A 23,849-nucleotide genomic window follows, 5' to 3' on the forward strand; every position below is an offset into this window, starting at 1 on the left:
CAGTTTCCAATATTAGAACTAAACTAAGATTCTGTAATTACCAGCCTGGGCAGAGTGGATAGTTATTTGTTTCTGTATGATCTATCTGCACAGATCTCATTCATCTTTTTATCCTTAACACAAAACACTAAGCCTGAAATAAAGTAGTCTCTAGAAATGCTGATGGAGTAGATGATGGAATGGATGGAAAAAAATTATTGCTCAGGCTAGCAAAGGGACTTTATTATTTCTGTATGGGCAAATCAGTCATCAACTCAGAATTACATTCATGCTATAGGAAATTACTCTTAGCCACATTTCTGTTTATATATTCAGTGTTTCTTAATACCGAATAAGCAACAGAATCTGTATGGTACTTGTCATCAAATATGCCGAAACTTGAGTTTCAGCCCTGGAAAGTCAGATTTAACGAGTTAGTGTGTTTTAGCATGCTTTGTCGTAATGGTAATACCAATGGGAACCCGCTGAGCTAGGGTTCTGTGCTTCCCCCTCTCACTCATGAAAGAGACTGGCTTGAGCCCAGTCACACACAGTTTCATATACAAGAGAGTTTATAGTTTCAAACTGCAAAAGGGAAATTTTTTTAAATAAATAATTGAAATAATATTTTATTATTACAGTCAATTCTTCTGAAAATTAAATGTCATAAATGTATGGTAATTTTCAATGATGGCCTGATTATAAATCACTTTTATTATAATTTAAATGATAAGATATATAACTTCAAAGCTTGGTGCATTAATCCATTAATTTAATATTTAGCATTTTTTGTGTCCTGCAATAATTTGAAGAGTTTACTAATCTTGCCAAAGTATGCTAGTGAAGGCATTTAATTGTATTTAACTTTATTTGATTTGCAGTTGCCTATCATTTGAAAAACTTTTGGTCAATAATGTTTCATTAGGCATAGACTATGTTCTGTTACAGGTACTGGGGATACAATAAAAACAGTGAATAAGAAGCCCTAATCCCTTTGAGCATGTGTTTTAGAAAGAGAATACAGGCAATAAACAACAACCAGATAAATAATATATTATGTTAAGTGTTGATAAATGCAATGAAGAAAAGGAGCAGGTAAAGTGAAATGAAGAGGAGGGTGTCATAATACAAAGAAAGAAGTGATGGAGCAAGCCTTGGGCATATAAGGAGAAAGTGTACAGAAGGAATAGAAAGTGCAAATGCCCTGAGGCAGGAGCATTATTGGTGTGTGAACAAGCAAGAGAATGGTGAGAGATGGGAACACAAAGATTAGGGCCTTGTAGGGGATTAGAAAGATTATGAGTACAATAGGGAAGTATTGGAGGATTTGGTGAAGAAAAGTGTTTAATCCTTCATGAAAGGTGTTTAGTCTTTTCATGAAGCAAAGAATATCAGAGGCAGCAAATGTGAAAGTTGCAATGAAGGCTTTCTATACATTATTTAGTAGCATTCCTTCTATCTCTACCCAATAAATACCAGTAGTAATCCTCCCTCCTGAGTCATAACAATAGAAACATTTCTGTTCATTGCCAAACTTGCAATATAGGAAGTGACATTGGCCCTCCATTTCTCCACTGTGTTACTGCAGTAAACAAAGGGAGAACTGATGATGGTGTGGACTAGGATAATGAAAGGGGAGAGAAATGGCTGAATGCTGGGAATATTTTGAAGGTAGAGTCAACAGTATTGTATAACTGATTGCGTATGGGATAGGAGAGAAAGTAAAAATGCCAAGGATGACTTTCAAGGATTTTTTAACTGACTTGAACAAAGGAGGGAAGAAGTTTTTACTTACTGAGATAGGGAAGTCATCAGATGGAGAGGTTTGGCAATGGCAGGAATCAGAATTTTCAAAAATGTTGGGTGTGAGATTCCTATCCAACATGCTGGTGAAGCCGTTGAGCTGTACGCCAATAAAACCTGGCATAATGGGGAGAGTTTACATACACATATAAACATGTATATATACATGTGTGTATATATGTGTGTATATAACTGTATATATATATATACACACACATATATATACACACATGTATATATACATGTTTATATGTGTATGTAAACTCTCTATATATGTGTATATAACTATATATACACATATATATGTGTATATAACTATATATACACATATATGTAAATGTGTATATCTATATATACACATATATGTAAGTGTGTATATAAACTTATACGTTTATATACATGTAGGAACATCACGAATTATTTCTTCAGACTTTAGAATGTAGAATCACAGATATAGAGCCAGGGAGGACCTTAGAGAGTATTCTAGTTCAATGTTCTCATTTCATAACTGAGAAAACTAAGGTCTGCAAAGAACGTGGTTTTGTGTTTTTAAAAAACTGTAAAAATGTAGTTGCCAAATAGTCCAAATAGTCATAACAGAGTTATTTGTGTATTCCCTCTGGGTAGGAAAAATCAGTATTTGATTACTAAAACTTGAACGTATTAAAAGCATTTAAATTAGCAATATGATGTAGTAGTGTCTCTATTACAAATTAAAAGCCAGTTAATTAAATACCATGCCACATTCTCTTCAGTCTTGCTTTTTCAGTTACATCTTCCATAAGTCACATATATATGTGGTATATATATGGATATGACATATGTATATATAAAACATAGAAAAACTTACAAGGAATATATGTGGAAAATGAGGCAATATCCTCTTCATAATCATTTTCTTGCTCATTATTTGTGTCAATTTCTTGGATCTGTAAAAATAAATGTAATTTTTAATAATATGCATTAATCTTAATAAATATGCACTGGATGCCTCTGCAAATAAGAAATAGCTTTTGCTGGGTTCCAAGATGGCTGAAAAGGAACAGCTCCAGTCTATAGCTTCCAGCGTGAGCAACGCAGAAGACGGCTGACTTCTGCATTTCCAACTGAGGTACCAGGTTCATCTTACTGGTCCATGTCAGACAGTGGGTGCAGGACAGTGGGTGGAGCCCACCAAGACAGAACCAAAGCAGGGCAAGGCATCGCCTCACCTGGGAAGCAAAAGTGGTCAGGGAATTCCCTTTCCTAGCCAAGGGAAGCCGTGACAGACATCACCTGGAAAATTGGGTCACTCCCACCCTAAGACTGAGCTTTTCCAAGAGTCTTAGCAAATGGCACACCAGGAGACTATATCCCACACCTGGCTTGGAGGGTCCCACAGCCACAGAGCCTCGCTCATTGCTAGCACAGCAGTCTGAGATGGAACTGCAGGGTGACAGTGAGGCTGGAGGAGGGACGCCCACCATTGCTGAGGCTTGAGTAGGTAAACAAAGCAGGTGGGAAGTTCAAACTGGGTGGAGCCCACTGCAGCTCAAGGAGGCCTGCCTGCCTTTGCAGACTCCACCTCTGGGGGCAAGGCATAGCCAAACAAAAGGCAGCAGAAACTTCTGCAGATTTCAATGTCCCTGTCTGATAGCTTTGAAGAGAGTAGTGGTTCTCTCATCAGAGTTTGAGATCTGAGAACGGACAGACTGCCTCCTCAAGTGGGTCCCTGACCCCTGAGTAGCCTAACTGGGAGGCACACCCCAGTAGGGGCAGACTGACACCTCACATGGCCAGGTACCCCTCTGAGACGAAGCTTCCAGAGGAACGATCAGGCAGCAACATTTGCTGTTCAACAATATTCACTGTTCTGCCACCTCTGCTGCTGATACCCAGGAAAACAGGTCTGGAGTGGACCTCCAGTAAACTCCAAAAGACCTGCAGCTGAGGGTCCTGGTTGTTAGAAGGAAAACTAACATAGAGAAAGGTCATCCACACCAAAACCCCATCTGTACGTCACCATCATCAAAGACCAAAGGTAGATAAAATCACAAAGATGGAGAGAAACAAAGGAGAAAAGCTGAAAATTCTAAAAATTAGAGTGCCTCTTCTCCTCCAAAGGAACGCAGCTCCTTGCCAGCAATAGAACAAAGCTAGACGGAGAGTGACTTTGACAAGTTGAGAGAAGAAGGCTTCAGACGATCAAACTTCTCCGAGCTAAAGGAGGAAGTGTGAACCCATCACAAAGAAGCTAAAAACCTTGCAAAAAGATTAGATGAATGGATAACTAGAATAACTAGGGTAGAGAAGTCCTTAAATGACCTGATGGAGTTGAAAACCATGGCATGAGAACTATGTGACACATGAACAAGGTTCAGTAACCAATTCAATCAACTGGAAGAAAGGGTACCAGTGATTAAAGATCAAATGAATGAAATGAAGCGAGAAGAGAAGTTTAGAGAAAAAAGAGTAAAAATAAATGAACAAAGCCTCCAAGAAATACGGGACTATGTGAAAAGACCAAATCCACATCTGACTGGTGTACCTGAAAGTGACATGGAGAATGGAACCAAGTTGGGAAATATTCTGCAGGATATTATCTAGGAGAACTTACTCAACCTAGCAAGGCAGGCCGACATTCAAATTCAGGAAATACAGAGAACGCCACAAAGATACTCCTTCGGAAGAGTAACCCCAAGACAAACAACTGTCAGATTCACCAAGGTTGAAATGAAGGAAAAAATGTAAAGGGCAGCCAGAGAGAAAGATCAGGTTACCCACAAAGGGAAGCCCATCCGACTAACAGTGGATCTCTCAGCAGAAACTCTACATGCTAGAAGAGAGTGGGGGCCAATATTCAACATTCTTAAAGTAAAGAATTTTCAACCCAGAATTTCATATCCAGACAAACTAAGTTTCATAAGTGAAGGAGAAATAAAATCCTTTACAGATAAGCAAATGCTTAGAGATTTTGTCACCACTAGGCCTGCCTTACAAAGGCCTAGAGGAAGCATAAACATGGAAAAGGAACAACCAGTACCAGCCATTGCAAAACATGCCAAAATGTAAAGACCATCAAGGCTAGGAAGAAACTGCATCAACTAACAGGCAAAATAACCAGTTAATATCATAATGGCAGGATCAAAGTTCACACATAACAATCTCCTTGTAAATATAAAATGGACTAAATACTTATTAAAGTAGGCAACAGAAGTGGATAAGAAGTCAAAGACCATCAGTGTGCTGTATTCAGGAGACTATCTCAAATTGAGATACACATAGGCTGAAAATAAAGGATGGAGGGAAGGTTACCAAGCAAAATCAGGAAAGCAAAAAAGGCAGGAGGTTTCAATCCTAGTCTCTGATAAAACGGACTTTAAACCAAGCAAAGATCAAAGGCAAGAAGGCGCTACATAATGGCTAAAGGGATCAATTCAATAAAGAAGAGCTATGTCATCATATGCAATACAGGAAAACCCAGATTCATAAAAGCACGTCCTTAGAGACTTACAAAGGGCGCAGACTCCCACACAATAGTAATGGGAGACTTTAACACTCCACTGTCAACATTAGACAGATCAACGAGACAGAAAGTTAACAAGGACATGCAGGAATTGAACTCAGCTCTGCACCAAGCAGACCTAATAGACATCTACATAACTCTCCACTCCAAATCAACAGAATAAACATTCTTCTCAGCACCACATTGCACTTATTCCACAATTGACCACGTAGTTGGAAGTAAAGCACTCCTCAGCAAATGTACAAGAACAGAAATTATAACAAACTGTCTCTCAGACCACAGTGCAATCAAACTAGAACTCAGGACTAAGAAACTCAATCAAAACCACTCAACTACATGGAAACTGAACAACCTGCTCCTGAATGACTACTGGGTACACAACGAAATGAGGGCAGAAAGAAAGATGTTCTTTGAAACCAATGAGAACATAGACACAACTTACCAGAATCTCTGGGACACATTTAAAGCAGTGTGTAGAGGGAAATTTATAGCACTGAATGCCCACAAGAGAAACCAGGAAAGATCTAAAATTGACACCCTAACATCACAATTAAAAGAACTAGAGAAGCAAGAGCAAACACATTCAAAAGCTAGCAGAAGGCAAGAAACAACTAAGATGGAAGCAAACTGAAGGAGATAGGGACACAAAAATCCTTTCAAAAAATCCAAGAATCCAGGAGCTGGTGTTTTGAAAAGATCAACAAAATTGACAGAACGCTAGCAAAACTAATAAAGAGGAAAAGAGAGAAGAATCAAATAGGTGCAATAAAACACGATAAAAGGGATATCACCAATGACCCCAAAGAAATGCAAACTACGATCAGAGAATACTATAAACACCTCTATGCAAATAAACTAGAAAATCTAGAAGAAATGGATAAATTCCTGGAAACATACACTCTCCCAAGACTAAATCAGGAAGAAGTTGAATCCATGAATAGACCAATAACAGGTTCTGAAATTGAGGCAATAATTAATAGCCTACCAACCAAAAACAGTCCAGGACCAGACGGATTCACAGTCGAATTCTACCAGAGGTACAAGGAGGAGCTGGTACCATTCCTTCTGAAACTATTCCAATCAATAGGAAAAGAGGGAATCCTCCCTAACTCATTTATGAGGCCAGCATCATCCTGATACCAAAGCCTGGCAGAGACACAACAAAAAAACAGAATTTTAGACCAATATCCCTGATGAACATCGATGCAAAAATCCTCAATAAAATAATGGCAAACCAAATCCAGCAGCACATCAAAAAGCTTATCCACCATGACAAAGTGGGTTTTATCCCTGGGAAGCAAGGCTGGTTCAATATATGCAAATCAATAAACGTAATCCAGCATATAAACAGAACCAAAGACAAAAACCACATGATTATCTCAATAGATGCAGAAAAGGCCTTTGACAAAATTCAACAGCCCTTCATGCTAAAAACTCTCAATAAATTTGGTATTGATGGGACGTATCTCAAAATAATAAGAGCTATTTATGACAAACACACAGCCAATATCATACTGAATGGGCAAAAACTGGAAGCATTCCCTTTGAAAACTGGCACAAGACAGGGATGCCCTCTCTCACCACTCCTATTCAACATAGTGTTGGAAGTTCTGGCTAGGGCAATCAGGCAAGAGAAAGAAATAAAGGGTATTCAATTAGGAAATGAAGAAGTCAAATTGTCCCTGTTTGCAGATAACATGACTGTATATTTTGAAAACCCCATAGTCTCAGCCCAAAATCTCCTTAAGCTGATAAGCAAATTCAGCAAAGTCTCAGTATACAAAATCATTGTGCAAAAATCACAAGCATTCTTATACACCAGTAACAGACAAACAGAGAGCCAAATCATGAGTGAACTCCCATTCACAACTGCTTCAAAGAGAATAAAATACCTAGGAGAATCTAACTTACAAGGGATGTGAAGGACCTCTTCAAGGAGAACTGCAAACCACTGCTCAATGAAATAAAAGAGGACACCAACAAATGGAAAAACATTTCTTGCTCATGGATAGGAAGAATCAATGTCGTGAAAATGGCCATACTGCCCAGGGTAATTTGTAGATTCGATGCCATTCCCATCAAGCTACCAATGACTTCTTCACAGAATTGGAAAAAACTACTTTAAAGTTCTTATGGAACCAAAAAAGAGCCCGCACAGCCGAGACAATCCTTAGCTAAAAGAATAAAGCTGCAGGCATCATGCTACCTGACTTCAAACTATACTACAAGGGTACAGGAACAAAAATAGCATGGTACTGGTACCAAAAAAGAGATATAGACCAATGGTATATCTATATCTAGATATAGAGACCATTGGTCTATATCAGAACAGAGCCCTCAGAAATAATCCCACACATCTACAGCCATCTGATCTTTGACAAACCTGACAAAAACAAGAAATGGGGAAAGATTTCCCTATTTAATAAATGGTGCTGGGAAAACTGGCTAGCCATATGTAGAAAGCTGAAACTGGATCCCTTCCTTACACCTTATACAAAAATTAATTCAAGATGGATTAAAGACTTAAATGTTAGACATAAAACCATAAAAACCCTAGAAGAAAACCTAGGTAATATTATTTAGGACATAGGTATGGGCAACGACTTCATGTCTAAAACACCAAAAGCAATGGCAACAAAAGCCAAAATTGACAAATGGGATCTAATTAAACAAAAGAGCTTCTGCACAGCAAAAGAAACTACCATCAGAGTGAACAGGCAACCTACAGAATGGGAGAACATTTTTGCAATCTACTCATCTGACAAAGGGCTAACACCCAGAACCTATAAAGAACTCAAACAAATTTACAAGAAAAAACCAAACAACCCCATCAAAAAGTGGGCAAAGGATATGAACAGACAGTTCTCAAAGGAAGACATTTATGCAGCCAACAGACACATGAAAAATGCTCATCATCACTCGCCATCAGAGAAACGCAAATCAAAACCACAATGAGATACCATCTCACACCAGTTAGAATGGCGATCATTAAAAAGTCAGAAAAAAACAGGTGCTGGAGAGGATGTGGAGAAATAGGAACACTTTTACACTGTTGGTGGGACTGTAAACTAATTCAACCATTGTGGAAAACAGTGTGGCGATTCCTCAAGGATCTAGAACTAGAAATACCATTTGACCCAGCCATCCCATTACTGGGGATATGCCCAAAAGATTATAAATCATGCTGCTATAAAGACACATGCACACGTATGTTTGTTGCGGCTCTATTCACAATAGCAAAGACTTGGAATCATCCCAAATGTCCATCAGTGACACACTGGATTAAGAAAATGTGGCTCATACACATGATGGAATACTATGCAGCTATAAAAAAGGATGAGCAAATTATCGCAAGAACAGAAAACCAAACACCGCATATTCTCACTCATAGGTGAGAACTGAACAATGAGATCACTTGGACACAGGAAGGGGAACATCACACATCGGGGCCTGTTTTGGGGGGTATTGGGTGGAGGGATAGCATTAGGAGATATACCTAATGTAAATGACGAGTTAATGGGTGCAGCACACCAACATGGCACATGTGTACGTATGTAACAAACCTGCACGTTGTGCACATGTACTCTAGAACTTAAAGTATAATAAAAAAATAAATTAAAAATAAAAATAAAAATCCATAGTACTCCAAAACCATTTCAAGGATTTTCTTTACTAATTTTTTAGTAGTAATGGTTTACAAAGATTTGGGGGATTATGCAAAAATGTCATCATATTTTTCAGAAGCTAGGGCATTATGAGCTCAAAATCACTGTGAATTAATAAACTGACATTAGGCACATATGTGGATGGATGTGTATGTACTGAGGTTGAAACCTAATGGAATTGTTTTTTGTGTCATAACTGAAGGCATGTGACATTTGTACAAAAAGCCAAACACCCTGAACCCAATAATGTCTCAAAAGAATCTGCCTCTAAATTAAAAAAAATCTAGGTTGATTTGAAAACTTTCATAAATAATATGTACAATTGATATTTTATATAATCAGACTATGCACGGAGTAATTGTTTTCTCCAGAATAAAATGCTCTGCAGAAATATTTATGCTAGGGGTTGCAATCCTAGTCTCTGATAAACAGACTTTAAAACATGAGAATCAAAAAGAGACAAGAAGGCCATTACACTATTGGTCAGGGATCAATTCAACAGGAAGAGCTAACTATCCTAAATATATATGCACCCAATACAGGAGCACCCAGTTGCAGCAGTGTAGAGACTTACAAAGAGACTTGAACTCCATACAATAATAATGGGAGACTTCAACCTCCACTGTCCAACGTGGGCAGACCAGCGAGACAGAAAGTTAACAAGGATGTCCAGGGTGAACTCATCTCTGCAGCAAGCAGACCTAATAGACATCTATAGAACTCTCCACCCCAAATCAACAGAATATACATTCTTCTCCAGCACCACATCTGTACTACTCCCAAAATTGACCCATATAATTTGGAAGTAAAGCACTCCTCAACAAATGTACAGAACAGAAATTATAACAAACTGTCTCTCAGACCACAGTGCAATCAAACTAGAATAGGACTAAAAACTCAATCAAAACCATCTAAATGAGCTAGAACCCTCTGAACCAGAAGCTACTGGGTACACTCTTAACTTGAAATGAAGGCAAGAAACAGAATATTCAACTGAAACCAATGAACAGATACAACATACCAGAATCTGGGACACATTTAAAAGCAAAGTGTGGAGAATTCTTAACTAAATGCCAGAAAGCGGAAAGATCAAATTGACACTCTAACATATGAAATTCAAAAGAACAGAAGCAGGCAATTCCAACTAGCAGAGGCAAAGAAATAACTAAGATCAGAGCAGAACTGAAGGATGAGACACAAAAAACCCTCCAAAAGTCAGTCAGGGTTGGGTTTTGAAAGAATCAACAAAATTGACAGACCACTAAAAAGCAAGACCCGTAAAGAAAAGGAATCAAATGAGCCTTAATTAAAATGATGAGGATATCACCACAAGGACACGAAGCCTAGCTTCTGCATCAGAGAATACTATAAACACCTCTACATAAAATAAACTAGGTGAAACTGAAAATGGAACCATTTCCTGGACACTTACACTCTTCAAGACTAAACCCAGGGAAGAAGCTGAATCCCTGAATAGACCAATAGTAGGCTCTGAGTGAGGCAATAGTGTGGCCTACCCAACCAGAAAATTCCAGGACAGATAAGTTTACATTGAATTCCTATAGAGGTATGAGAATGAGCACATTCCTTCTGAAACTATTCAATCAATAGAAAAAGAATCCTCCTAACTCATTTATGAGCCAACATCATCCCACAAATGCAAAGCCTGGCAGAGACACAATAACAAAAAGAGAGTACCACAGATAATATCCCTGATGAATATGGTACAAAAGTGTCTCAATAATACCCGGCAACCAGTTCAACAACACATCAAAACTTATCACCATGGTCAGTGACTTCTAAAATACGGGATGCAAAGGCTGGTTCCAACCATCGTCAGCCAAGCATAATCCAGCATATAAACTGGAGACCAAGACCTGAGAACCACATGATTACTCTCAATAGATACGAAGAGCACTGAGCAAATTCAAGCCTTCGCTAAACGCTCAATAAATTCGGTGATGATGGAACATTACCTCAAAATAATAGGCTATTGCAATAGGCCCTGGCCAATAATATCATACTGAATGGAATATAACTGGAAAATTTCCTTTGAAAACTGGCACAAGACGGGATGCCCTCTCTCACCCTCCTATTCAACATAGTGTTCAGGAAGTTCACATTTTAGGCATTAGGCAAAAGAAAATCAGAAGGTGACTGGTTAGGAAAGAGAATAATTGTATTACATTTGCAGATGACATGATTGTATATTTAAAACCCCATTATTTAAAATCTCATGGCTTGTTAACAACTTCCAGCAAAATCTGGGATACAAAATTAATGCAGGACTCCACGGCATTATGCCATAATGTGAACAAACACAGAGCCAATCATGAATGAACTTCATTCCCCATTCTTCAAGAGAATCCAATCCACCTGAGATCCCAGCTACAGGACCTTGAAAAGGACCTCTTCGAGAACACCTGAGCCACTGCTCACTGAATAAAGGACACAAACAAATGGAAAAGAACATACCATGCTCATGGATAGGAAGAATCAATATCGATGAAATGGCCATACTGCCCAAGGTAAATTTATAGATTCAATGCCATCCCCATCAAGCTACCAATGAGTTTCTTCACAGGTGGAAAAAACTGCTTTAAAGTTCATATGGAACCAAAAAGAGCCCACATCTCCAAGACAATCCTAAGTCAAGAACAAAGCTGGAGGCATCCATACCTGACCAAACATACCTAGGAGCTACAGTAAACCAAAACAGCATGGTACTGGTACAAAACAGAGATATAGACCAATGGAACAGAACAAGTCTCAGAAATATTACCACACATCTACAACTATCGATCTTTGACAAACCTAGGAAAAAACAAAATGGGGAAAAAGGATTCCCTATTTAATAAATGGTGCTGGGAAAATTGGCTAGCCATCAGTAGAAAGCTGAAACTGGATCCTTTCCTTACTCCTTATACGAAAATTAATTCGAGATGGATTAGAGACTTAAATGACTATACCATAAAATCCTGAAGAAAACCTAGGTAGTACCATTCGAGGACTGCTAGGCATGGGCAAAGAACTTCATGTCTAAAACACAAACAGCAGCAAAAGCTAAAATTGACAAATGGGATCTAATTAAACTAAAGAGCTTGCAGCAAAAGAAACTACCATCAGAGTGAACAGGCAACCTACAGAATGGAGAAAATTTTTGCAATCATCTGACAAAGGGCTAATATCCAGAACCTACAAAGAACTCAACAAATTTACAAGAAAAAAAACAAACAACCCATCAACGAAGTGGGCAAAGGATATGAGCAGACATTTATCAAAAAGGAGGACATTCATCATAGACATGACAAATACTCATCATCACTGGCCTATGGAAATGCAAATCAGAAACCTGAGATCCACCATACCAGTTAGAATGGCGTGTTCAAAGTCCAGGAAACAACAGGTGCTGGAGGATGTGGAGAAAATAGGAACACTTTTACACTGTTTGTTGGGATTGTAAACTAGTTCAGCCATTATGGAAAACAGTATGGCGATTCCTCAAGGATCTAGGAGCTAGATGGCCTGTGACCCAACCATCCATTACTGGGATATGCAAAAGTTATAATTGCCTCTAAAGACACATGCCTGCGTATGTTTATTGCAGCACTATTCACAGCCTTAAAGGGCATTGGAGATGTTAAATGTCCATCAGTGACAAGATTGGATTAAGAAAATGTGGCACATATACACCATGGAATACTAACCGTATATAAAAAAGGATAGTGCAGATCCTTTGTAGGGACATGGATACAGCCTGAAACATCGGTGATAACAGCAAACTATCAGAACGAGCAAACACATGTTCTCACTCATGGGTGGGAACTGAACAACAGACCTTGGACTCAGGAAGGGGGCATCCTCCAGGGCCTATCATGGGAGGAGGGAGGGGGGAGGATTACGTGGGAGTTATACTGATGTAAATGACGAGTTGATGGGTGCAGAACTATACTTCTTTCAAGTATACATATGTACAAACACCATGTTATGCACACATTATACCCTACAACAAAGTATAATAATAAATAAATTAAAAAAAAAAAAAAAAAAAAAAAGAAATATTTATGCTAAAAACCCGATGCTTCTTACTTGGGTTCCCTACACTTACAATAGTATTTATTTTGAAAAACATGCTGGATCTAATAATATATTAATAATTCTTCAATAAAATCAATGATGGCTTCAGAGTTGAGTCTCATGGCATTCTGACATCTAATACTTTAATCCTTGGCTGTGTGGTGGAGTAGACAGAACACAGACTATGGAGTCAATTTAAGTACAAATCACATCTCTATCATATACTACCTGTGCGACATTAGGCCAGACACTTAACTCTAAGCCTCAATATTATATCCTGCAAAATGTGGATAGTAATATCTATGCCATCAGTTTGATGGGAGAATTAAATCAGAATAATGTAAGCAAGACACATATCACATCTACCACATAGTAACTGCTCAATAAATGTAATCTGCATATTTGATCTTCCTTCATCTAAGATATACATCTACTTTTAAGCAAGCATGGTTTCCTTCATTCATTTGTCAAATATTTTTGTAGGCCTACTATCTGCTAAATACTCTGTTAACTACTGGGGAAGGTAAGTTGAAAATAGAAAAAGAGATATATTTCCCATTTTAAAAAATAACCACATTTGTAATGGAAGAGGAAGACAAACAAAAAGTTATTAGAATACAATATTTTATTTATTTCACAACAACAAACTCAGTCCTTAGAGTTGAAATAGAGTATTAAGAAATAGATGATCAAAGCAGGCTGGGCACGGTGGATTACCTGAGGTCAAGAGTTCAAGACCAGCCTGGCCAACATGGTGAAATCCTGTCTCTACTAAACATACAAAAAGTAGCCGGGCCTGGTGGCACACCCTTGTAATCCCAGCTACTTGGGAGGCTGAGGCAGGAGAACTGCTTGAGCCCAAGACACAGAGGTTGCAGTGAGCCCAGATTGTGCCACTGCACTCCAGCCTGGCCAACGGAGCGAGACTCTGTCAAAAGAAAAGAAAGAAAGAAAGAAAGAAAGAAAAAGAAAGGAAGGAAGGAAGGAAGGGAAAGAAAGAAAGAAGGAAAGAAAGAAAGAGAAAGAAAGAAAGAAAGAAAAGAAAGAAAGAAAGAAAGAAAGAAAGAAAGAAAGAAAAGAAAGAAAGGGAGAGAGAGAAAGAAAGAAAGAAGAAAGAAAGGAAGGAAGGAAAGAAAGAGATGATCAAAGCAAAAGTTTTATTCATTTGCTTTTGGGTTTGGAGATTGGATTAAAAAATTATCTTGACAGTTACATTGATTCCCACTTCTCTAAATGAAAGATTAAATGACAGAATCTATTCGTTGAACATGCTTAATGTAATATTTCAACCCACAGATAGTCCTTGTAGAACAGAATGTTTAATGTAATAAAATTAAAATCATTCATTATCAAAGATAAACTAAAAAGAGAATGTCTTGTTGACTGAGGTATATGAGGCTCCACATGGCTTTGACATCTGGTCCTGTACAAATTGATCATAATATTCTGATTTTGAGGAAGTGAATAAAAACAATCTTCATAGGACAGTTGGTTTCCAAATCATTTTATGAGATTCTGAAGATATTGTAATTTCCTCAACTCTTGCACAACTTTCCACAGTGTTGATTATGAGTGATTTTTACCAGGTTTTATAAAGCACATCACAGCCCATGGGATAACTACAATTATGAATATCAGACTTGAGGACCTGCCCTTTTAAAAGATATTCTAGCCCTATTTTAATACTCTGTTTCAAACCCATCATAGTTGTGGCTGTATCTGTGAGGTGTCAGCACCTTTATTGGGTCAAATGCTTGATTTGCCTCTGACCATCTCTGTCACTAAAATGGAATAAAATTAAAATCCAGTTCTTTGTTAAGACTGTAACTAAAATATGAAAAATAACCATCTTCATTTAAAATGATGGAACCCCAAGTCTGAAAAGAACCTGTAGATAACAACTCATTTATTCTGTTTTTCATACACTGATAGAATATTAAAACAATGTGTCACACTAACACTTGTAATAATTTGAGTATTTTCCCAGGAAAAAGTTGTTTTTAAATGTAGTCTATGGTCTGCACTGGCCAACTATCTTCATAAATTTCCTTTTCCTGGGTTCATCTTTGTCCCCCTCTTTATACAGAATGCACTCTCCCTGTATCCATTCTTATCCACAGTGGATAAGAGTCATCTTATCCACTCTGCTGCCCTTAATTTATATCTCTATCCTTATTATTCGTGGGCATGTCTTTAGCTCCAAGCTTTTCTGAGGTCTAGATTCTAGGATCCAGAAAAGGATATTAGAAGAAAACAGTTACATAAGCAAAGGGAAAAACCTGAAGAGAGATATGTCTGAAAAATCAGAAGAGAGGGTTTTAAGTAAATCACAAATGTTAAATGCATCAACAAGTGTGAAAAAGAAAAGTCCTGAAAATAGTTAATCAGGTGTTCCAGTCCAAGTCACTGGTGACCCTGGTGATGGAAATTACAATGGAATTGGGTGAATTCATACTGGATTGATGAAGCTTAAAAATGTTAAATGAGGGTGATAAATCCAATGCATCATGTATAGAGTGTCTTTTCAGGAGCCGTATGTGAAGAGGGGATATAGGACAATTTTGCTTCAGATTTGATTTTTCAAAAATGAATAAAAAATGTTGAAGAGTGCTTCATTACAAGTAAGGGCTATGGAGATGGAAGGTGATAACATCCGGAGTTCACATGCACAAAACACTATATCAGGAAATACAGGATACCCACATATGAAGGTTTCATGATCCCCAACTTCCAATATTTTATAATTAGCGGGGAAGACAAATAATACAGATTAGGCAAAATGAAACATGCATTTAAAATATGCATATGCTTGCAAAATACTGTAAGATAGAAACATGCAACCATTTCCAGTGAGTGGGCGGGATAGAAAATTTCACAGAATAGATGATATTAATTCTGAGTCTTAAAATATAAGTGAGTTTTACTCTGCAAAGAAAAGGATGAAATATTAGTGGCCAATGGGAGACCATGAACAAAACAGCAAGAAGACTTGGTGGATGGTTTCAGTTGGTTTGGTTAAGTTTCATGGAAGGATATATTTGAGTGTGAAGATGTGTTGGTGCATTAAGGTTTTATTTTATAAAGTTTGAACGACTTTGGAGTATGTAATTGTTTCTTAAGAAGTGGAAGGTAGCATGTTCCTGCTTGTATTTTAGAATAATAATTCTAGTAACAGTGGGTAATAGGGAGAAGGGCTATACTGATAGTCAAAGCAAAGGGTAATGAGGATTAGTGGAATAAAATATTTACTGGAGAACGCAAATATAAGAAATATCCAGGAGAGAGTATGGACACGATTTTTCACAGCTTCGATGCCAAAGGCTGGAGGAAAGGGGTCAAACAAGGCATGTAAGTTTCTGCTCAGTTCACTGTCTGGTAACCAGTACTAATGTTTATAAATGTCTTTTCCAGGACACTCCTCCAAAGAACTTTTGTTATTTAGAGATAAAGACACTGATTAAAATCACATTTTCTATGTAATTTGAGATGAGAATTTTGAGGTCAATTTAATCTACATCTTAGGTCTTCTTTGCATTGCTTTCTGGAATATTTGAAATTAAATTTGGAGTGGGAATGTAACTATAAAATGGTGACTCTTTCAATTTCTTTATGAAGTTATGGTACTTACCAATTTGGAAGGCAGAAGGTAGGTAGTTGTATAGTGATCAAGTAAACTATTAATTTGATCAGTAAGAATTAAATTGCAGAATAACGAAGTACAAAGTCAAAATTAAGTCAAAAAGACACCAAGAAATTGCATAGATAGAAGCTACTGAATTTCAATCTATAAATTATATTTATTCAAATATGACTATATTCCTTTATAAAAATTAAAAAAATTTAAATAAGCCTGCCATGTAATTAAACTAATTAATTGGGTATTAGACACTCCTAAACAATACACTAAAATCAAACAAAAGCCACATAGTTATGTCTATCATTTAGAAATGAAGTTGGATGGTGAGAAGATAGGAAAAAGAAGGAATTTAGTATAAAAGGAAACAAGAAATGTAGAAAAATGTCAGAGATAGTCAGAAAGATAATATAATTATATAAGTCAAAGGTCAAAGCTAAAAGACAGGCTCATCCTGAATTTGCCTTCCTTGATTTCAGAATGGTATTCAGAACTCAGATAAAACACCTGGAATAAGATATTAAGAATGAATTTCTGGTGCAGATAGCTTTACCAAAACATGCAAAAACTGAGCCCCGGGAAATTCTTAGTATGTACTTCAGACATGCCATCTAACATTTTTAGGCATGAGAACACCAATGCTGCTAAATTAGTCAAAAATACCTTGTAAATATTTTCTGTGTGTATAATACTATAATACTAGGCAAGTTTCCAGGGGTATACAAGAGATGTGAAATACTCCCAGGATGCTGAATATTTAGCTGGGAAAATCAAAGTGACAACCATGCAGTAATTATAATCCTTTAATTTTGACTAAATTTGACTAGTTTTACTAAAGAGTGCAATAGAGAGTAAAGTTGTAATAATTCTACTTGGAATAATTAGGCCTGAGTTTAGAAGGATGAGTAGAATCTAAGAGATAAATTCTGAATATGGTTCCAGTAGCTAATGCATGTTTATTTTTCTAATGGATGAATAGACAGTACATGAGTTGGTGGAGAAGGGAACGATGTGGGTTTTCTTGGTAAGGAGAATGGAGCAAGCAAAAGCAAAGTTGAGCAGGACATATGCAAAAGGCAAAGAACAAAGTTACCCAATCAAAGAAGCAGGTAGATTTTGGGAGAAGATGTACATTTTGACAGGAAGAGTGAAGTCAACATTTTTTACTATACCCTAGTTATGGAGTATTAGATGTATCTCAATTATGATGATGATGATAATCATAACTGATACTGCTATTAAATATCCCATTTAAACATCTTTAGGTTATACAGGTTAAGAGTTTGAGATTAGGGATATTGTCAGACAGATTTGGATTCAAATCTTACTCTTTGCCTTATTAATTACATGAACTTAAGGACATTCTTCTCTCTTCGTCTCTCTGGATGTGAAAATCACCATAAATGTACCTTATCTCACAGAGTTTTTGTGAAAATTAAATAGGACATACCAAGTGCTTAGCACAGAGCTTGGTACATAGAAAGCACTAGAAAATTATCTCTATTATCTGCCTTAAAATTCTCATTTTGCTAAAAAATAATTTTTATGTTGCCCTTTTTTTAGTATTACCAAATTGTGTTTATGTAAAATTTTGTATTCAATTATAATGTTAAGATCAGATGTGTTCAAATTGGAATATAAAGATTAAAAATGAAGACCTCCAAATCTTCAAAAGATTAAAAATAAAGACCTCCTCCTTTTCATAGCTTACTATGATTTTTTTAAAAAAAAATCTCTATTTTCAGGTGTGAGAAATCACATGACAGATGTGATGACGGGTCAATAGTGGACCATTTGAACTAGTAGAAATTAAGCAGGGCAGTACATGGAAATTTTCCTGGGGCCACCATTCCTACAGACTATGACATGAAAGGTACTCTAAGAGCTGAACATCAGCAAGGTTGGGGACAGAAGACTCTCACATGATTCTACAAGGGGTTTAAACCCCAAATAGCTTACATTTGATTTTATAATGTTGATATTATAACAAGAAATTCTTTAGGCTAACATTAAGACTAGTTTGCCTTCTCTCAGCATAAACTGATGTAAGAGACGACCAGTGCTGACTCAGAAGGGTGTTTCATTCCAGGAGCACCAAGCATAGGGAAAAAGAAATTGGGTATGGATGAGTTACAGAGTATACTAGAGAATAGCGAATAATTGATTAAGGAACTTGGCTCAATACACGAATCTACAATTGCTGCATTCAGAACGTAACTCAGGTTTTCTATTCCTACAACAACAGGGTATATCAGACAGTAGCAAAAAACTTTGCTTTTGAGCATTCTAAAATCTTGAAATCAGTTTCAGTTTCAAAATCACATGTTAATAAAAGTCTGTAGAGGAAATACAAAGTAACACTATGTCCACAGTACAAATCATCTTGCTACTTTGAATATCTCAATATAATTGTTCAAAAGGTTGCTTTAATTTGGGGAAAAAAAAAACTACATAGAAACTAAATAATGAATGAATTTATGTGTTTCCAGGTTGGCAGATTGAAGTTAGTGAAGAGGAACCCAGGTTTACATTTATGTTGACTATTACTAAGAGGCAACTTTTCTTGGTTCTTTCTTCCAAATCTTTGATAATTTGAGTACGGGTCAAAGAAAACCAAATCATAAAACAAACAAACAAAAACAAGCTGAGTAATAAAAGACTAGAATTGTCATCGTCACAAGTTTTTGGACATTGCATTTATCTAAACACAGCGGAGCAAGTGACTTCTAAAATCCAAGCTAGCAGCAAACATATAACACTACTTGAACACCTAGCAATTTCCCACACAGATTATACTCTTTAGTTGTTAGATAAGTGTTATTTGACAAATGAAACCAAAGACCTTTTAAGTTTCTATTATTACTATCAGAAAATAAGTGTTATTTGACAAATTAAACAGAGTCTTAAAGTTTATATTGTTGCAAATCTATTTCCAGTAGATGTTCCTATGCCTGGAATAATCCCTCCCTTCCAAGTACAGAATTAAGAGAGTTGATTTTTTTTGGACCAAAGTGTTTAAAACATAAAAGACCTAAAAATGGAAAATGTGAATTGTAAATTCAATGAAAACATGGTTGGGAAATAAAATTTTTAGCCTGAAGCCTTCAACTTAAGGGCCAGTAATATCCAGCGGAGGTTGTTCCTGTGGAGTAAGTTAAGATAGATAAAAGTATGCAAATGTACCTTCACAAGGGTATTCAATATTATATTTGATACAATGCAACACACCATAGTACCCTAAGTATTTCTTTTCCCTTTACAATTTTACATTTAAATTATGAAATTTAACTTGTAAGAATGCATGTATCATTGAGCAGAGAAGTGTCTCATGTTTAAAAAAATAAAGAAAACTAGAAGACACACATATATATCCTTAATGAATAATTTTCCTTATTAAAAGACATCAGTTTGCCAGATTCCATTCATATCAGTTATCAGAAGGCCTTTATGTTTCACTGAACTTTGATGAGTTTATCAGCAGGAAGTACACAATTAGATCTTATCTAAATACAGACCTATTAAAAAATTATTTCTAGACAAGAAACACATTTCATGAACCCAAACCAGCAAAAATCTATAGTAGAATAAATGTGATAAGTTGATAAAAAATGAACCTCTTAAAATATAAATTTGCAGTGTATTTAAGGTGAAATAAAATGGAAAATTTTTCTGGTAGAAGAAACAATATTGTTATTAAAGAAACATATTTCCCCCCACACCTGCATGTAAAATCAAAATAGAAGGGAATCAATAAAATTAATAAGCTCACGTTGGAAGGTAAACTTCCTTTTCTTCATCCCAGAAATCCAAAAGTTTTTAATCTATGATATGAAATTTTATTTTGTGAGGCCCTACCCAAGGCACGAGGGGTGTTGCTTTCATATTCTATCAGTACTGCACAATCAGCCTCATCTGACTTCATTCTGTCCCTGAGAACTGCATACCACTATCAGGGGAACCAGCCCCCAATATTTCAACATAGGTTCTTTTTTATTTTCCCTAAGTGTCAGCTGGTCTGAGAAATAAAGAGAAAGAGCATAAAAGAGAGAAACTTTACAGCTGGGTCTCTGGGGGTGACATCACCTAGTGGTAGGTTCTGTGATGCCCCCGAGCCACAAAACCAGCAAGTTTTTATTAGGGATTTCAAAAGGGGAGGAGTGTACGAATAGGGAGTGGGTCACAGAGATTACATGCTTCAAATGGCAATAAAAAATCACAAGGGCAGAAGGGCAGAGTAAGGCCACAAGGCCAGGGCGAAATTAGAATTACTAATGAGGTTCCATGTCCCACTGTGCACACATTGTCATTGGTAAACATCTTAACAGGAAACAGGGTTCAAGAGCAGAGAACCGGTCTGACTACAATTTGCCAGGCTAGAATTTCCTAATCCTAGCAAGCCTGAGGGTGCTGCAGGAGACTAGGGTGTATTTCACCCCTTATCTTCAACTGCATAAGGCAGACACCCTCAGAGCAGCTGTCCATAGTCTCCCCCTGGGAATGCATTCCCTTCCCAGGGTAATTCCTTACTGGGAAAATAATTCAGCCATATTTCTCTTACTCTTTTTCTGCAATAAGAAAAATATGGCTCTGTTCTGCCTGGCTCTGCAGGCAGTCAGACCTTATGGTTACCTCCCTTGTTCCCTGAACCTCGCTGTTATTCTGTTCTTTTTCAGGGTGCCCAGATTTCATCTTGTTCAAACACACAGGTTTTACAAACAATTTGTGCAGTTAACGCAATCATCACAGGGTCCTGAGGTGACATACATCCTCAGCTTACAAAGATGATGGGATTAAGAGATTAAAGCAAAGACAGGCATAGGAAACTATAAGAGTATTGATTGGGGAAGTGATAAATGTCCATGAAATCTTCACAATTTATGTTCAGAGATTGCAGTAAAGACAGGAGTAAGAAATCACAAAATTATTAATTTGGGGAACTAATAAATGTCCATGAAATTTTCACAGTTTATATTCTGCCATGGCTTCAGCCGGTCCCTCCGTTTGGGGTCCCTGACTTCCCGCAATATACCTCCTTATTGTGAAGTGATAGCTTAGCATTTAAAACTTCAAGTGATTTACTAGGTAGATTTCAGTCACTTGTGAAAATAATTTCTAATCTTCATAGCCATTGCCTAAAAGAAATCAGGACTAGTCAAATTGAAATCAGGGAGTGTCTAATATTAATTTTAATTTAGAAGCAACTCCTGTGAATGCCTTAAGCGAAGTTTGAATAAATCTGTTTACTACAGTATACCTTCAGCTTTAGCATTACATATCTTTGGGGGGATTTTCCTTGTTCCAAATGTAGAAAGCTATTCATTTCCAGAAGGTAAGGTGGAGGCATTGGATGGAAGGATGATTTCATAGTAAGATATGTGTAAGTTTAAAACAATTTCTTTAAATTAAAAACAAAACTCCTAAGAGAGGATTTCATGCTATTTATTTTGTTTGAAAGTGCTTCTGAAACTATTTAAGGTAAAATTGCACATATAAACATAATATTGAAACTCTGAGTTCTCTAGTTTCTTATCATGCTCTATTAACATTTTGTTTAGATATTTGAACAATTTTACATTGTTACAAATCATGTAATTAAAACAGTAAAGATTCAGTTACTTTATCTGGAATTTGCATTTATTAACTAAGTGAATGAATAACGTGAATTAAGTGATAAACTAAGTGAATGAATAAAAAAGTAATTATTATGCCCCGTATTTGTAGATATATTGGTTTTATAATGATTTGTTTTACACTAAAAAGTTGCTAGGCATGTTGGCTCATGCCTGTAATCCCAGCACTTTGGGAGGCCGAGGTGGGTGGATCACCTGAGGTCAGGAGTTCGAGACCAGCCTGGCCAACGTGGTGAAACCCCGTCTCTACTAAAAACACAAAAATTAGCCAGGCATGATGGCGGGCACCTTTAATCTCAGCTACTGGGGCGGCTGAGGCAGGAGAACTGCTGGAACCCAGGAGGCGGAGGTTGCAGTGAGCCCAGATGGCGCCATTGCACTCCAGCCTGGCTGACAAAAGCAAAACTCCATTCCAAAAAAAAAAAAAAAAAGAAATTCATCAAACTAAAGCAATGTCAACTCTGTTCAGGCAAAGCTCAATCTCTTGAGAATTGAAGGAATGGAAAAAGAACAATTGGTTTGTTTGTTTGTTTTTGAGACAGAGTCTTGCTCTGTTGCCCAGGCTGGAGTACAGAGGTGCGATCTAGGCTCACTGCAAGCTTCATCTCCCAGGTTCACGCCATTCTCCTGCCTCAGCCTCCTGAGTAGCTGGGACTACAGTCACCCACCACCACGCCTGGCTAATTTTTTGTATTTTTAGTAGAGATGGGGTTTCACTGTGTTAGCCAGGAAGGTCTAGATCTCCTGACTTCGTGATCCACCTGCCTGGCCTCCCAAAGCGCTGGGATTACAGGGGTGAGCCACCGTGCCCAGTCAAGGACTTCAATTTTTAATTTACTTATTCAAAAGCATTTATTCAGAATCTACTAAATATCAGAGAGTAGGTTAGGCAAATGAGAATATAAGGAAGGATAAGTTAAGTTTCTCTTAGAAAACACAGACATGCACATCCATATGTATAATTCATATGATATACATAATAATATTATAAAAACAATAACTCACATAACATTTACTGTATACCAGTCACTGGTCTAAGTTCTGTACTTATACTAACATTTAATTTTAAAACAATTTTATGAGGTAGGTTTACTATTTTTAATCCTCATTTAATGAATGAAAAAAAGGCACAATGGGGTTAAATCACTTTTCCAAGGTTACACAACTAGTATCTTTCAGTGGAGTGGCCAAACAATGAGGAAAATAAGTAAGCAAGCATTTACAAGGAGGAATGTGGCAAGTCATCTAACAGTTACTATAAATCAAGAATCATGTTCATAAGAGAGACAGCTGACAACATTTTGCAAGAATGTGCAAGCCTCAGGGTGGCAGCATTTGAGACATCTTTGAAAGACAATAAAATATTCAAAAGTATAAGTAGAGTCAGAGGTAGGGCATCTGGGCAGTCAAAGCAACATAATTAAAATAATCAAGGTGTGGATATGAGAGTGTATAGGCCATGCTCAGTTGGGAAACAAGTCGGCCACATTGACTAGAGGGTAGGGGAAACAGATACCTGCCAATGGGGCATGGCGAAAGCCCAGTTGTATAGTTCT

At 37.0% G+C, this 23,849-nt stretch overlaps 1 protein-coding gene and 1 long non-coding RNA gene across 9 annotated transcripts in view; one reads left to right on the plus strand and one right to left on the minus strand.

Annotated features, from left to right (window-relative positions):
* The window catches only part of LOC103884527, a 114,617-nt gene extending 95,389 nt beyond the window's left edge, over positions 1 to 19,228 (plus strand). For both annotated transcript variants that reach the window (XR_001902693.3, XR_001902686.3), the window contains one exon: positions 19,153 to 19,228. This is a non-coding gene — a long non-coding RNA (uncharacterized LOC103884527). The remainder of the gene's footprint in view (positions 1 to 19,152) is intronic.
* BANK1 (B cell scaffold protein with ankyrin repeats 1) overlaps positions 1 to 23,849 on the minus strand; it is a 310,335-nt gene that overhangs the window by 49,988 nt on the left and 236,498 nt on the right. For all 7 annotated transcript variants that reach the window (XM_021938668.2, XM_017958886.3, XM_017958885.3 and 4 more), the window contains one exon: positions 2,633 to 2,711. In XM_021938668.2, the coding sequence (XP_021794360.1) occupies positions 2,633 to 2,711 (79 nt within the window). The remainder of the gene's footprint in view (positions 1 to 2,632; positions 2,712 to 23,849) is intronic.

This window comes from Papio anubis, chromosome 3, assembly GCF_008728515.1.
Source record: "Papio anubis isolate 15944 chromosome 3, Panubis1.0, whole genome shotgun sequence".
In the NCBI taxonomy this organism is placed as follows: Eukaryota; Metazoa; Chordata; class Mammalia; order Primates; family Cercopithecidae; genus Papio; species Papio anubis.